Here is a 13,769-nt window from a genome sequence, read left to right as displayed (position 1 = left end):
ATGTAATGTTTTTTCCATAACATTGAGCAATGCACTCCCTACTCTATAATGGGGGATACTTAGCTTCAGGATTGATGACATGTGTCTGGCACTTCATCCTGTACTTTGCGGTAAGTACTTGTTGCCTTTTCTGCTAACAGCACAGCTTTGAATGAAGCTTCCTTTCACTTGTACTGTACATTCTCCAGTCCAGTCAACATATCAAAAGGGAAGGTAGGCTGTCAGCCTGGATGATTTTAAAGCCTAAGTGATGAACATTAAACGTGACAGCTTATGGCTGAAAGGCAGGGTATTGCACATATGATGAACGTACTTTCTTTGGCTAAAGGACATGGAACCACCAGAGCAGTAAAGACAGAGTAGCAGTCTTTTAAAGGCATGACCATAACACTGGTACAGAGATGGACAGTGTCTGAGAAGGCAGGAACCATGAGTTATGAATGAGAAGAAATATAATTGGAGCAAAGGCTTATTCCAGTCAGTCCAGAGCATGGACTCCAACTCACTCTAAGCTTGGGCTCTTGTCAGTCAGGTTTATTTATCGTTTGTTGTGATGCATTAGGGCCATCCCTGATAGACTGTGTTCACGACAGAGTGGTTAAGGGGAAGACAAAGTCAGGGAATGTCTTCAAGTTTCAGTTTCTGTAAAACTCTATTGCATGTTGTATACATTATAATCTGAGAGATACCAGGTTCTGAACTCAGTGTTACATTGATAAGACTCTGTTCTGTGATCTTTAATAATCTCCCAGTATGACCTATCTTCTTTCTATCCAATTCTTCCCACACTGTGCTATTTATGCTTTGGAGTGAACTTCTCTCAAATCTCTTTATGAAGTTGCTCCATGGTCCTAAAGCCCTTAAACATCAATCCTCTGAGCAAATTTTTTTTCTGTCATAGACATTGATGAATGTTTTTATATGTTCTTACATGAGTTACTTAGGTTAATTCTCTTTACCATTTTTACACTAGTTTTTTAATGTATTCCACCCCTCCCCAAGTATTTGATTTGATTCATATGTGTCAGCAGGTGGTAGGAAAATCCATGAAATGGTATAGAAAAACTCGAGATAATGCTACTGAACCATTTTTTCTGCTGTCTTCTGTTAGACCAGAGATTTAATCAATCTGGCAGCCTGCCACAGGCCCCAACTGGGTCATACTTGCTAGAGTTCTGCAAAGAAGGACAAAGAGCTTGATTAAAAGGGGGATAATAGAATCTGCAAGTAAGCTTGTGGGGAACATTAAAGCCAATTGTAAAAGTCTTTATAGGTATGTGAAGGGTAAAAGTTTAGTGATGACAAAACTTCCCTTTAGTGAAGTCAGAAACAGAAGAAGTTATAATAACGAACAATGGTTAAGAATAATTTTATTAAACATTCATAACAAAGGAAAAGTACAAATGAATGACTATTTTTCCAAGCAGGTTTTTGACTGCCATTTCCTCCCTCATGAAGTGAAGTACACCCATAATGGCTGCCCTCTGCTGAAGGAAGATAATGTGATGCTAAGGATCTATAGGTAATCCAAATGATAAACACTTGTTATCTACAGAATGAACTGTTAACCTATTCAATCAACTTTACAACAAAGACAAATTTTAATTGTCATGCTACGTGAAATGGGAAATGGAGCCATTTTTAGATGGTTGAGGTATATTATCCATATTGTGTATATGTAAAGTGTAATTTCAAAATAGATGTATCAAAATAGATGAATGTTGAAGGTAACAGTTGAGATGTTGTTCGAGGGAGCTGCTTTCATCTGAATTCTTCCTGAATGTGGTTACTTAACTACAATCTGCTAACCTTCCTTATTTATATAGATATGCTGTGGTATGATTGTAAATATTATACTGTTGATCAAAAAAGGGACAGAGACAAGTTTGATAACCATTGGCCAGTCAGCCAAATATTGGGAGTGGCAAAGCTTTAGAGGCAATAATACAGAGCTGGTAGTGGAAGGTGGGAGTATTGCATCATGTTGCAGATTGGACAGACATTGGGAATTTAGGAGGTGAACTACTCACTGTATAATCTTTAACCTCTGACTTGTTCTTGTAGCCACAATGGTTGTTCAGGCAAAACTCTGATCAATGGTAATTATTGGGGTTGTTGATGATTAGGCATTCAGCACTGGTAATGCTATTGAATATCAAAGGGGGCTTTTGTTTTATTTATGTGATGAGGACATCACTGACTGGGCCAGTAATTCTTGTTCTGGATCTGCGTGACTTGTGCAGAGGCAGTTGAGAGTGAAATTCGTCAATGTGGAGTGAGAGTGACATGTAGATCAGAACAAGTAGGGAAAGCAAATTCCCTTCCCTAAAGGACATTAGTGAACCAGATGGATTGTTTCAAGAATTGGCCATGGTTATGCATTTGCCACTAGACCAGTTTTGAATTTATTACTGAATTAACATTTTATCATTTGACACATTGGGATTCAAATCTGTGGTCTGAGATAATTTTCCCGTGGATCTGAATACTAGTCCAGTAACATTACCACTACATCATCACTTCCTCTTTGGCTCCCTCTTGTTGGACATAATCATTAATGGCACTTGTGTGGAATGAATGTTTCATGACTCCTCTTGGCCCAAGGATAAATGCCACCTAGCTCTGGTTGAATGTGAACAAACATTGCTTCAGTCTCTGTAAAGCCATGAATGGCTTTAAACCATCACCAAACCTCGCTACTTCTGACTTTATGATGGGTGGAAAGTTATTGAAGAAGAAGCTGAAGATAGTGGAGTCTAGGGCACTATCCTGAGGAACTAGGGCTCTTGTGGCACAGTGGTAGTGTCCCAATCTCTGAGGCAGGATGCCTGGGTTCAAGACCCACTTGAACAAGGGGTGTGTAATAACATGTCTGAACAGATTGATTTGAAAATACCTACCCTCAGGAATTCCTATAGTGATGTCCGAAAGTTGAAATGACACATCCAACAAACACAACCATGATTTTTTCTGCAACATATGCCTCCAGCCATATATCTCAAAGAATTACTTGATGCTGCACTTAGTCAAATATTGCCTTCATTTCAAGGAAATGATTCTTCACTCACTCATACGTTCAACAGTTTGATAAAGTTTCTAATGAGGTCAGGAGATGAGCTGTCCAGGTGCGAGCCAAGCTGACCAATAGTAAACAACTTATTGCTGCATAAATGCCACTTAGCAACACTGCATTCCAAAATTTTGATCAAAAGCAGATTGATGGAACAATGATAACACTGTATAGAGCGAGATGAACACTGCAGGCCAAGCAGCATCATAGGGGGAGGAAAGCTGACGTTTCAGGCCCAGACTCTTCTTTGGATTTCTCCTGTTTACTTTGGTCAGGATATGCCTGGGCAATTCTTCATCTTTTCATGATGATGCAGATTTTCAGTACATTGGAACAGGTCGGTTAGGAGGAGAACTATTTCTGGAATACATCTTCATTATTACTTCTCCAACAATTTATTTCAGCTTCAGCCTTAAAAGAGGTGATTGCTACAATAACATTTGTCTATTTCTCCCAGCAGTGCTTTTGTTCAAATAAATTCAAAATTCTGAACATTTTTTGTTGCTGACTAATGCGCATTAGGAACTTGATTGGACTGTTTGACCTCAACTCATTTTCGGCCATTAAAGTCAGAACATTGTAGAAATCTTCTTCATACAGCATGATGTTCCCTTTACATTCTAATCTACTATATTTTAAGTTCAGTGTCTTATACCTAACCCTGGAGTTTCCCTACATTTGTTGCATTATATTGCATCTATGGAGATTTAGATACAATTTGAGATGTGGTGACGATGTAGTTGATGACAGGCAGAGCAGTAGTAGTAATGTCACTGGACTAGTAATCCAGAGCCCAGACTAATGGACTGGAGACACGGCTTTGAGTCCCACCATGGTAAATAGAGAAATTTGAATTTAAAAGCTATTTGAATGGTGACATGTAACCACTGTAAATTGTCTAAAAACCTTATCTCATTCATTAACGTCCTTTACAGAAGGAAATCTGCCATCCTACCTGTTCTGGTTTTGATGTTTCTCCAGACTCTCAAAATATGGGTCACTCTTAACTGTCTTCTGAAATGGCCTAGCAAACCTCACAGTTTTTTCAAACAGCTACAAATTCCAAACAAATGAATGCAGGAGAAATGACAACAGTGAACACAGACCTGTCGATCCTGCAAACCATTGTTTGTGGATTGTACAAAAATTGGGAGAGCCGTCTCACAGATTAATTAATCTACAGCCTGATGTAGTCATACTCATAGTCATAAAAATAATGCTCTGTCACAAAAGTCATGAACCCTGAGTATATCTAGTCTTACTGGTGGGATAGATGCACTAGAGGTAGCAGCACACTGGTATTCAATAGCATATGCCCTAGAATACCTCAAAATCCATTCTAAACCCCATCAAATCTCATGGCATAAAGTCAACCATATGTAAGGAGCCGTCCAACTGATTACTATATTCTGACACCATGCCCTGTTGATGGGTCAGTTCTTCCTCTATGTTGGACACCATTTGGAGGAAGCACTCAGTGTGGCATGGTGTCAGAATGTACTCTGGATTGGTACTTTTCAATGTCTTCCATCAATAGTGGCTCAGCAGCACCACTAATAGCCATGCTGAGCAAGTCCCAATGGTCATGACCCAGTTTGGGTTTGAAGCAGCTCCTGAGAGAGCCAACCTGAGGAAAAAAAGTCTATGTGACCTCATTGTCAACAATGTACCTGCTTACCTCCATAACAGTATTGGTAGGAGTGATTACTGCACAGTCCGTATAGAATTATATAGTAATACAACACGGAAACAGACCCTTCAGTTCAACTCGTCTGAATTGACCAGACATCCCATCCTTGTAGCATTATATCCACGCTGATAAAAATAAGTTACAAGGAATGGTTACTTCTAGAGTCACAGAGCCATAGAGCTGTACAGCATGGAAACAGACGCTTCAGTCCAACTCATCAGCACCAACCAGATATCCTAAATTAATCTTGTCCCATTTTAAAGCATTTGGCCCATATCCCTCTAAAACCTTCCTATTCATATACCCATCCAGGTGCCTTTTAAATGTTGTAATTGTACCAGCCTCCACCACTTCCTCTGGCAGCTCATTATACACGCACACACCACCGACTGCATGAAAAGCTTTCCCCTCTCACCTTAAATCTATGTCCTCTAGTTTTGGACTGTCCCACCCTACAAAAATGACCTTGGCAATTCACCCTCATGAATTTATAAACCTCTTGAAGATCACCTCTCAGTCTTTGATCCTCCAGGGAGAAGAGGCCCTGCCTATTCCACCCGTCCATATAACTCAAAGCCTCCAGACCAGCAACGTCCTTATAAATATTTTGTGCACCTCGCATGTTTAAAAGCATCCTTCTTATTGAAGGGCAAACAGAATTGTAAGCAGTATTCCAAAAGTGGCCTCACCAATGTTCTGTACAGCCACAACATGACATCCCAACTCCACGTGTTCAATGATAGTAGGAATTGCAGATGCTAGAGAATCTGAGATAACAAGGTGTAGAGCGGGATGAGCACTGCAGGCCAAGCAGCATTAGAGGAGTAGGAAAGCTGACGTTTTGGGCCTAGACCCTTTTTCAGAAATGGGAGAGGGGAAGGGTGTTTTGAAATAAATAGGGAGTGAGTGGAGGTAGATAGGATTTGGATAGAGAAGGTAGGTGGAGAGGAGACAGACAGGCCACGGAGGCGGGGATGGAGTCAGGAAAGGTGAGTGTTGGTGGGGAGTTAGGGAGGAGATAGGTCAGTCCAGGGAGGACGGACAGGTCAAGGGGATGGGATGAGGCTAGTAGGTAGGAGATGGGTATGCGGCTGGAGGTGGGAGGAGTGGATGGGTGGGAGGAAGGACAGGCTAGGGAGGCGGTGACAAGCTGGGCTGGTTTTAGGATGCAGTAGGGGGAGGGGAGATTTTGAAGCTTGTAACTTTGTGATCCCAAAGCTAGGGTCAGCTTGTCACCGCCTCCGGAAGCTGGCCTTCCTTTCAATGGTAATACCTATCAGACACAATAATTTACTACTTTTCCTCCCAATTTCCTCCCTTCTCTGCTCCAAAATATTGGTTTATCATGTGTTACAATTTTTCAGAATAGCCTTTCTGTCCAATTACTATTCTTTATCAGTTGCTCTGAAGATTGCATGTGGTAAAGCTATAAAACACTGGAAGTTATTAAAGATAATTCATCCCTTGTCCAAAATTGATGAGTATTCTTTAGTAGACATGTTAATGGATATCGTTGGAAACCTTAGCCTGGGAATATTGTGTCCAGATTTGGTGACTATATGGCTGATCAAGCTATCATCACTTAACAGCAAACAAAGCCAAGTGATACTGCTCTGCTTGAGTCAATACCACTCCAGTCACAACGTTTATTCATGGCATATTTTTAGTGCCTAGAGGTTAATCAATAGCATATGCTAAACAATAATTCAGAGCATCTAAAATCATTTCAGTAAAATAATCTAAAACACAAGCGAATGAAAGGACATCATTTTAACGTTTTGCTAAAATGCCATTTTTAACATTTAAAATGCCATTGCTGTTGTTGGAAACTAGGTTCAAATCACAACACTTTCTTTGGCGTAATTCCTAATGCATAAAGCACACCTTCATTACAGTTAACATTTAAGACTTTATTTGAATGCTAAGGCACTAAAATTTATTGCTGTTAGCTAATTGCAACATGCGTGGCTCTCTGCTAAGCAATGCTTAAAAAACTGGCTGAAGATGTGCAAGAATGCAGGATGTGTCATTTTTCTCTTTCCTTTCCAGATTCACAGAATCTCAGACCTTTATGGAAACATTTATTTTGAATGTACAAATTACAGAACCAAAATCCAGTATAATCAAGCTTGGACTGGTTGGCCTTCAGGTTCACGAGTTTTATGGGACATCAAATCCTATTGACAGAAGTGTTCTGTCTTTCAAATACAGTGCAAAAACAATTTGCACGGTAAAGATTTTATCAATGGAGGTCAATGTTCCAGCCCATGGACAGCTTATTGTTGATGATCCAAGCTTTCGTGGCCAAGGACGGTTACGGGATGATACACTGAGGCAGAATGTTAGAAAAGGTACTTTCTGACTTTGTTTTATTTTAAATGGAAGAACATTATACAGTGTAAAATACTTATTTGTGCTGGTTTAATAACTTAGAGATGGTAATTAAATTAAGAAGATATACAAGAAACATCTAATAGAAATGATATGTAAATTCAAGTAATAATATTTTGAAGTAGTTACTTCTAGCCACATCAATAAATCCAACAATTTAGTAATGATAAAGCTTAAAGTGTATGTACACAAAGTGTTATTCACAATTTCATTTCTTCAGCAAGACAGGCTAAAATTACATGTCCCAACAAGAAGGCTTGCCTCACTGGTGTTAAGGAGGTACGGTTCTTAAAGGCTAATTGTGAAGAGTTCCTAGCAATGGGGCTGAAATACCAACACCTCAGTCCACCCTCTCCTGATACTGACTATATTCCAACTAGAGTGGAATTCAGAGATGAAAGGACCAGATTCCTCCTTCAGGTAACCATTTTATCAAAAACATTTGAAATTGATCAAATAAATGATTAAATTTAATGAATGGCTTATGTGTTGGCTTAATATAACTAAACTGTTATATTTAGGAGCACAACAATATACAAAGTGATAAAAAGGAAAATTCAAATCACTAATTTTACAAAACACAATCTATAATATCATTGTAAATATAAATTTAATCTGTGGTAAAATTTTCAGTGAATATGTTCCTTGATTCATAAAGACAATCGTGCAAAACTGCACTCTTGCTTTTAGCTTAAGGGAAAGTGGGCTTTGGTGGTTAAACCAGTATTTCTTGTCCATCCCTAATTGCCCTTGAGAATGTGGTGGTGGTGAGCTGCCTTCCTTAACTGCTACAATCCATTTAATGCACATAAATCCACAATGTTGTTTTGAGGGAGTTCTAATTTTTTTTGTCCCAGTGACAGTGAAGCAACAGTAATTTATTTCCAAGTCAACATGTTGAACAACTTGGAGATGAACTTGGAGGTGGTGTTATTCCCATTGTTTTGAAACCCTCAGCCTTCTTTCTGGTAGTGGTTGTGGGTTTGATAGTTACTGTCTGTGAAGCCTTGATAAATGTTTGTATTGTATAGACGGTTCATATTGCTGCTACTGACCATCAGAGGTGGAGGGAGTGAATTCTAGTGGAAATGATGCCATCAAACTGCTGCTTTGTCCTGAATGGTGTCAAAATTCTTGACTGTTATTGGAGTTGCACCCCTACAGGTAAGTAAGGAGTATTCCGTCACACTCCAAACTTGTGCCATGTACATGGTGGATGGGCTTCAGGATTCAGGAGTAGAGTTACTAACTTGAAGATTTCTTGCCTCTCACCTGTTCTTAAATCCACAATATTTATATGGGATATCCAGTTGAGTTTCTCAGTTGTATTGTAGGTACTTCAGGCATGGTTCTGCCATTACTCGGAAAGGAGTGATTGTTAAATGCTCCCTTACTAGAGATGATCATTGCCAGGAACTTGCATAGCACAAATGTTACTTGCCAATTCTCAGCCCCAGCTTGGACATTGTCTGCGATAACAAAGTGTGGAGCTGGATGAACACAGTAGGCCAAGCAGCATCTTAGGAGCACAAAAGCTGATGTTGGCCTGCTGTGTTCATCCAGCTCCACATTTTGTTATCTCAGATTCTGCAGCATCTGCAGTTCCCATTATCTCTTGACATTGTCTGTGTCTTGTTGCATTTTTCATGGAATCCTTCAGTATCTGACGAATTGTGAATGGTGCTGAACATTGTGTAATGATCAGTGAACGTACCCATTTCTGACCTTATAATGGGGAAAAAGGTGATTGATAAAGCAGCTTGTTGAGGTCCTGGATTCAGAAAGCAAAAACAAATGTAAGCATTGCTGAGGATGAGTTTCTCCTGATTATCCAAGATACCTTTTCATTTTGGGAGAAGCTATCAGCACAGTGTTTTATTTTCAACTTAATGTATCCCATTCCCCCATCCTTGTGTCCCATCTCAGTCTCAGTCATGGTTCCGATGCTTCCTAAGGTAACTCAACCTTCAATTTTCTCTTATCTCCATGGTCTGTGTAGCAGTAGATTATATTGTAACTTCCATTCTTCACTAAATTTCTACAACCATGAAAAACTGCTCCATCATTCCTTTATCATTGGCTACATTTCCTATATGCTTCATAAAAGTGCCCATAATTTGAGAATAATCAAGAGTGGCTATTAGCGGACATTTAAGTATCAATCTTAATCAATTGTCTCAGACCAGGTTGAAAAAAGTTAAATATAGGATAATACCCCGAGGAATGCCTATGTATTTTCTCTAGTATTCAGCCCTCATTAACTGTGCTCCAGAAAACATTATTTTTTTCACTTCAGCACCAACAAAGGAAAATCTGGATGTGTGCAGAAAATACCAAACTCTGGGAGAAAGAAAAGTTGTAAGCATTGAAATCTAAAGGAAAAGTGAAAAATATTGGAGACAAATATTAATAATACCTTTGAAATAAAAACTAGCAAAGCATCTCAGAATATCCTTTTTTATGGCTGTACTGGAGAGGAAATAGTAGGTGACAGGCATATTTGAAGACACCCAAAGAGACAAAAGTCACTAAACAAGTAGCGTTGGTTGAACAGAAGATATTTCTTTCATGATTTGGCCACATCAGTGGTCGATACAGGTGGTGAGTTGGTTGTAAAATGTGCTGCAGAAGCTGTACAATTGACAAAACCTTGAGTGTGAGCCTTACAGAAAAAGACACCAACTGTGCAGAATAACAAATCTTCAGCCATAGCTAAAAAGAGTGCAATGAATTATCTTTAAAAAGCAAAAAAAAAAGCAGCTGTATTGACTAATTTCTGTACAGATTAGACTATGGCTTCGCAATTGCAAGTTTCCTCAACAGTAATAACATTTGTAAAAGATGGAAAGATCAGGAAGATGATCACCAAATTCCCTAGGTTGAATTGGAAAGCAATAGATATCCCATTAGAACTTTCTTCCTGTGTAAAAAAATTTGGCCCTCATGTCTTTTTTAGATATCTCCCTTCTCACCTTGAAAATGTGTCCCCTTGTCTTGTAATCCTCGATCCTGGGGAAAAGACACTACCATTAAGTCTACCTATAGCACTCATTATTTTATAAACTTCTATAAGGTCACCTCTCAATTTCCTATGCTCCAGTGAAGAGTCCCAGCCTATCCAGCCTTTCATTATAACTCAAACCTTCTGTGCCCAGCAACATCCTAATAAATCCCTTCTGAACCATCTCCAGTTTAATATCATTTCTATAACTGGGTGACCAGAACTGGACACAGTATTCCTTAAAGAAGGTATAAAGTATGAAACAATTGCAGCTAGACAAAAATTAGTTGAGGTTACCATTAGTGACACATTAGCCTGAATACAGAAAATAAGGAAGTAGTTGGGCAGTGTAAAGAACACTGTCTCACCTTCGCGAAAAATCTGGTTCCAGCGACATAACTAAAGGCTACAACAGGATGCAACCAAATAGAAAAAGATCTATCGATGCAAAGTCAAATATGTAAGACAAATGCCCACTTCCCAAGAAAAAGAAGACCTGAAGAGATGTCACAGATTTTTAGCTTTATAACACCATTAATACCAAACCTTTCCAACAAGGTGTCAATGGCAAGAGAGGGCTTAAGAAAAATGTTCCTTGTATATGACAACAGGATAATTGACGTGTGTCTGAATCCCTCAAATGAGCATTTTCAGCAGAAACTTGTATCTTCCAGGACCATGGTGCAAGGAAGAAAGTGAGCCAGGAATCTGATACATCTCAGAAAGGACAAGGAGTGTGCATCATTCAAGAATATAATCAAATTGCATTGGGTACAAACATTTATTGCTGTCCAATTATTCCAACAGCATGAAACACTATCTCTCATATTCAATAAGAAAAAATTCATACATACCTGTTTGGCGAGCAATTCACTGTGGAAACCGATCACAAATCCTTGGGAAAGGTGTGTCAGGTTGGTTAGAAAATATCTAGGGTGATGGCCTGGCATGTTAAAGGAGCTGCCAGATCCTCTCGGATGCTTTTGGTCATCGAAGATTAATTAAGTATCTCAGGAGATATAATTGTTCAAGGGAAACTATTGTTGTACCAAAAGCTCTTCACCAAGATATATTGCCAGAGCTATGAGAGAGAAATTTTGGCATAGAGGGAACAAGATACCTGGCACATGATATTGTGTATTGGCCAGGACATGACTGTAACATAAAGAAGACAGTGAAAATTTACAATGTGTGTCAAAGTCACAAATCACAGCAACACAAGGTTCCTCTGTTTCTAATATTCATCAATGATTTGGAGCATGGATCCAATTGTACTGTGGCCAAATTTGGAGATGATACAAAAAATAAATGAAAAAGAAAGTCACAAAAAGAATATAAACCTTTAACTGGAGAAAATCTGCAGAAAGCTGCAATACAAGGGACTTGTTCACAAGACACAGAAAGCTGATGCGCAGGTGTTGCGGGTAATCAGGAAGACTAATGGAATGTTAATCCTTGTTTCAAGTGAGTTTGAGTATAAGAGTACTCCAGTCTTGCGGCAAGTTTACAAGGTGCTGGTCAAGTGACTAGGCTACTGTGAGCAGTTTTTGTCCCCTTATTAAAAGGAATATTTTATTTCACTGGAGGCAGTTCACAGAAGGTTCACTGGAATGATCCCCAATATGGAAGGTCTGCTGAACAGGTTGAGAATCTACTCAATGGAGTTTTGAAGAATAAGAGGTGACCTAATTGAAACTTGTCAGATTCTTTTGGGATTTGACAGGATAAAAACTGAACGGATGTTTCCCCTTATGAGAGAGTTTCGGACTAGAAGGCACAGTTTCAATATAAAGCGACCCTAATTTAAGACCAAGATAAGGAGAAATTTTTTGTCTTAAAGAGTTATAAGTCTCTGCAATTCATTGCCACGGAGAGCTGTGGGAACAGTGTTCTTGCATTTAGTTAAGGCTGAGATAAATAGATTCTTGATCAGAAGAGTATTCAAAGGTTACAAGTAAAATACAGGAGAGTGGGCATGAGGAATGTCAGATCAAAAATGACCCTACTGAATATTGGAGCAGGCTTGAGTGGCTGAATGGCCTACTGTTCCCATTTCCTGTGGTCTTATGGTCGCTGTATTCTCATTAGATTCTGTCAACCCCTTGGTCTAAAATTGCAACAGATTTATTCACAACATATGGTGATAAATTTCCACTAGTCACTGACTACCTGAATAATTCTGAAACAGTTAAAGGACACGTCAAGTGTGTCCATGACAGATGAGGTTAAGTGCAACATTCAGTTTATTCAGTATGTGGTAATGGGCCACAAAGTATAGGCAGACCTTTTATGATCTGTATCAAATGCGACATAAATTGCATGACAGCCTCTCCACATTATCTCACATCCAATGGTCTTGCCAAGTGAATGGTTCACATGTTAGAACAATTATGGGCTTATGTGCAAGGTAATAAAACAGGATTTTTGTATTGCTATGCCCCACCTACATCCCTATATTTGGGTTTAATGTTACCAGCAAAGATCATGTTTGAGAGGCCGTTTAGAATAAGCCAGCCAAGCCATTACATGTTCTCAGAAATATAAAACATGTTTCTCGAAAAACAAGTGAGAATGAAGGTGGTGTATGACTGACACACATGTGCAGAATTACCTAATCTGTGTGTAAGGCTGAAGGTCAGAAACACATCCCACACAGGAATCATTGTTACCCTCGGAGGTTTCCAAAATGGGCCTGGATCCTACAAAGTCACAATACCGAATGGAATTACAATGAAGAGAAACAGAAACTGTGCAGTACTTTAGGCTAAGCACAGAACATACACTCAGATACTGAGGATACGGGAAACCATTGTGACAACAATCAACACAGTAACAACAAGCACATCCAGAAGTTGAAGACACCCAAGTGTGAAGCCTAGATTTCCAGGAAGTCATACCATTGAGAGATCCGGAAGGATTGTTGTACCACCGACAAATTGTCACAGAAGCTTAGACTCTCAAACCTGAACATTTTTAACACTCATTTCTGTGTAAATATTTTTCCTATTATCAAATGATATGCATTCTTACTCTTACTGCATGCAGTTTTTACTGGAAGTGTTGGAAGAGAATGTTGTCTTACTGTTTTAAGAGCTGACTGTGAATGTATTATGCTCATGAGCTAGGAACCAGGATGACACTTATTCAGCAAAAGCCATGATGGACTCAGGCAGCTACAAGCAAGAGTAGGAGAGTGTAATAATTTTATCCATATTTAATCACCTTTCTTCAGAGGTTTTCAAATAAATTGAAGCTATGTTACTCACTAATCCTGAGTGAAATCCTGTATTAGGGAAGACAGCACAAGAATACAACAGTGGTAGTTGGCTTAGAAGATGCTGTTGGAGCCTTTGTAATTTGTTGTAATGCAGTTTCTAGGCCTCTGTGTGTGTTTGTGTTAAAAGGAATGAAAATTTAAGTGTCAATCATGCAAGCTGTTTATCCAAGATGGTGTTGAGCGCCCATAGTGCTTTTGGAGCTGTGTTCATCTAGGCATGGGGAGAATATTCAATCATACTATTGAATGGTGCCTTGCAGATTGCAGACAGGCTTTGTAAAGGTAAGAAGTTACAACCCTCGACCTGCTCTAGTAGATGTGGTGGTTGGACTAGTTAGGT

At 39.2% G+C, this 13,769-nt stretch overlaps 1 protein-coding gene across 8 annotated transcripts in view; it reads left to right on the top strand.

The window, feature by feature from the left end:
* Positions 1-13,769, top strand: part of frem1b (Fras1 related extracellular matrix 1b) — a 254,064-nt gene that overhangs the window by 98,365 nt on the left and 141,930 nt on the right. For all 8 annotated transcript variants that reach the window (XM_048539869.2, XM_059647910.1, XM_048539868.2 and 5 more), the window contains 3 exons: positions 1,428-1,522; positions 6,810-7,111; positions 7,372-7,571. In XM_048539869.2, coding sequence (XP_048395826.2) covers positions 1,428-1,522; positions 6,810-7,111; positions 7,372-7,571 — 597 coding nt within the window. The remainder of the gene's footprint in view (positions 1-1,427; positions 1,523-6,809; positions 7,112-7,371; positions 7,572-13,769) is intronic.

The sequence above is a fragment of the Stegostoma tigrinum genome, chromosome 8 (genome assembly GCF_030684315.1).
Source record: "Stegostoma tigrinum isolate sSteTig4 chromosome 8, sSteTig4.hap1, whole genome shotgun sequence".
In the NCBI taxonomy this organism is placed as follows: domain Eukaryota; kingdom Metazoa; phylum Chordata; class Chondrichthyes; order Orectolobiformes; family Stegostomatidae; genus Stegostoma; species Stegostoma tigrinum.
Note: the sequence above shows the minus strand (reverse complement) of the source record. Positions and strands in the feature narration are given on the sequence as shown.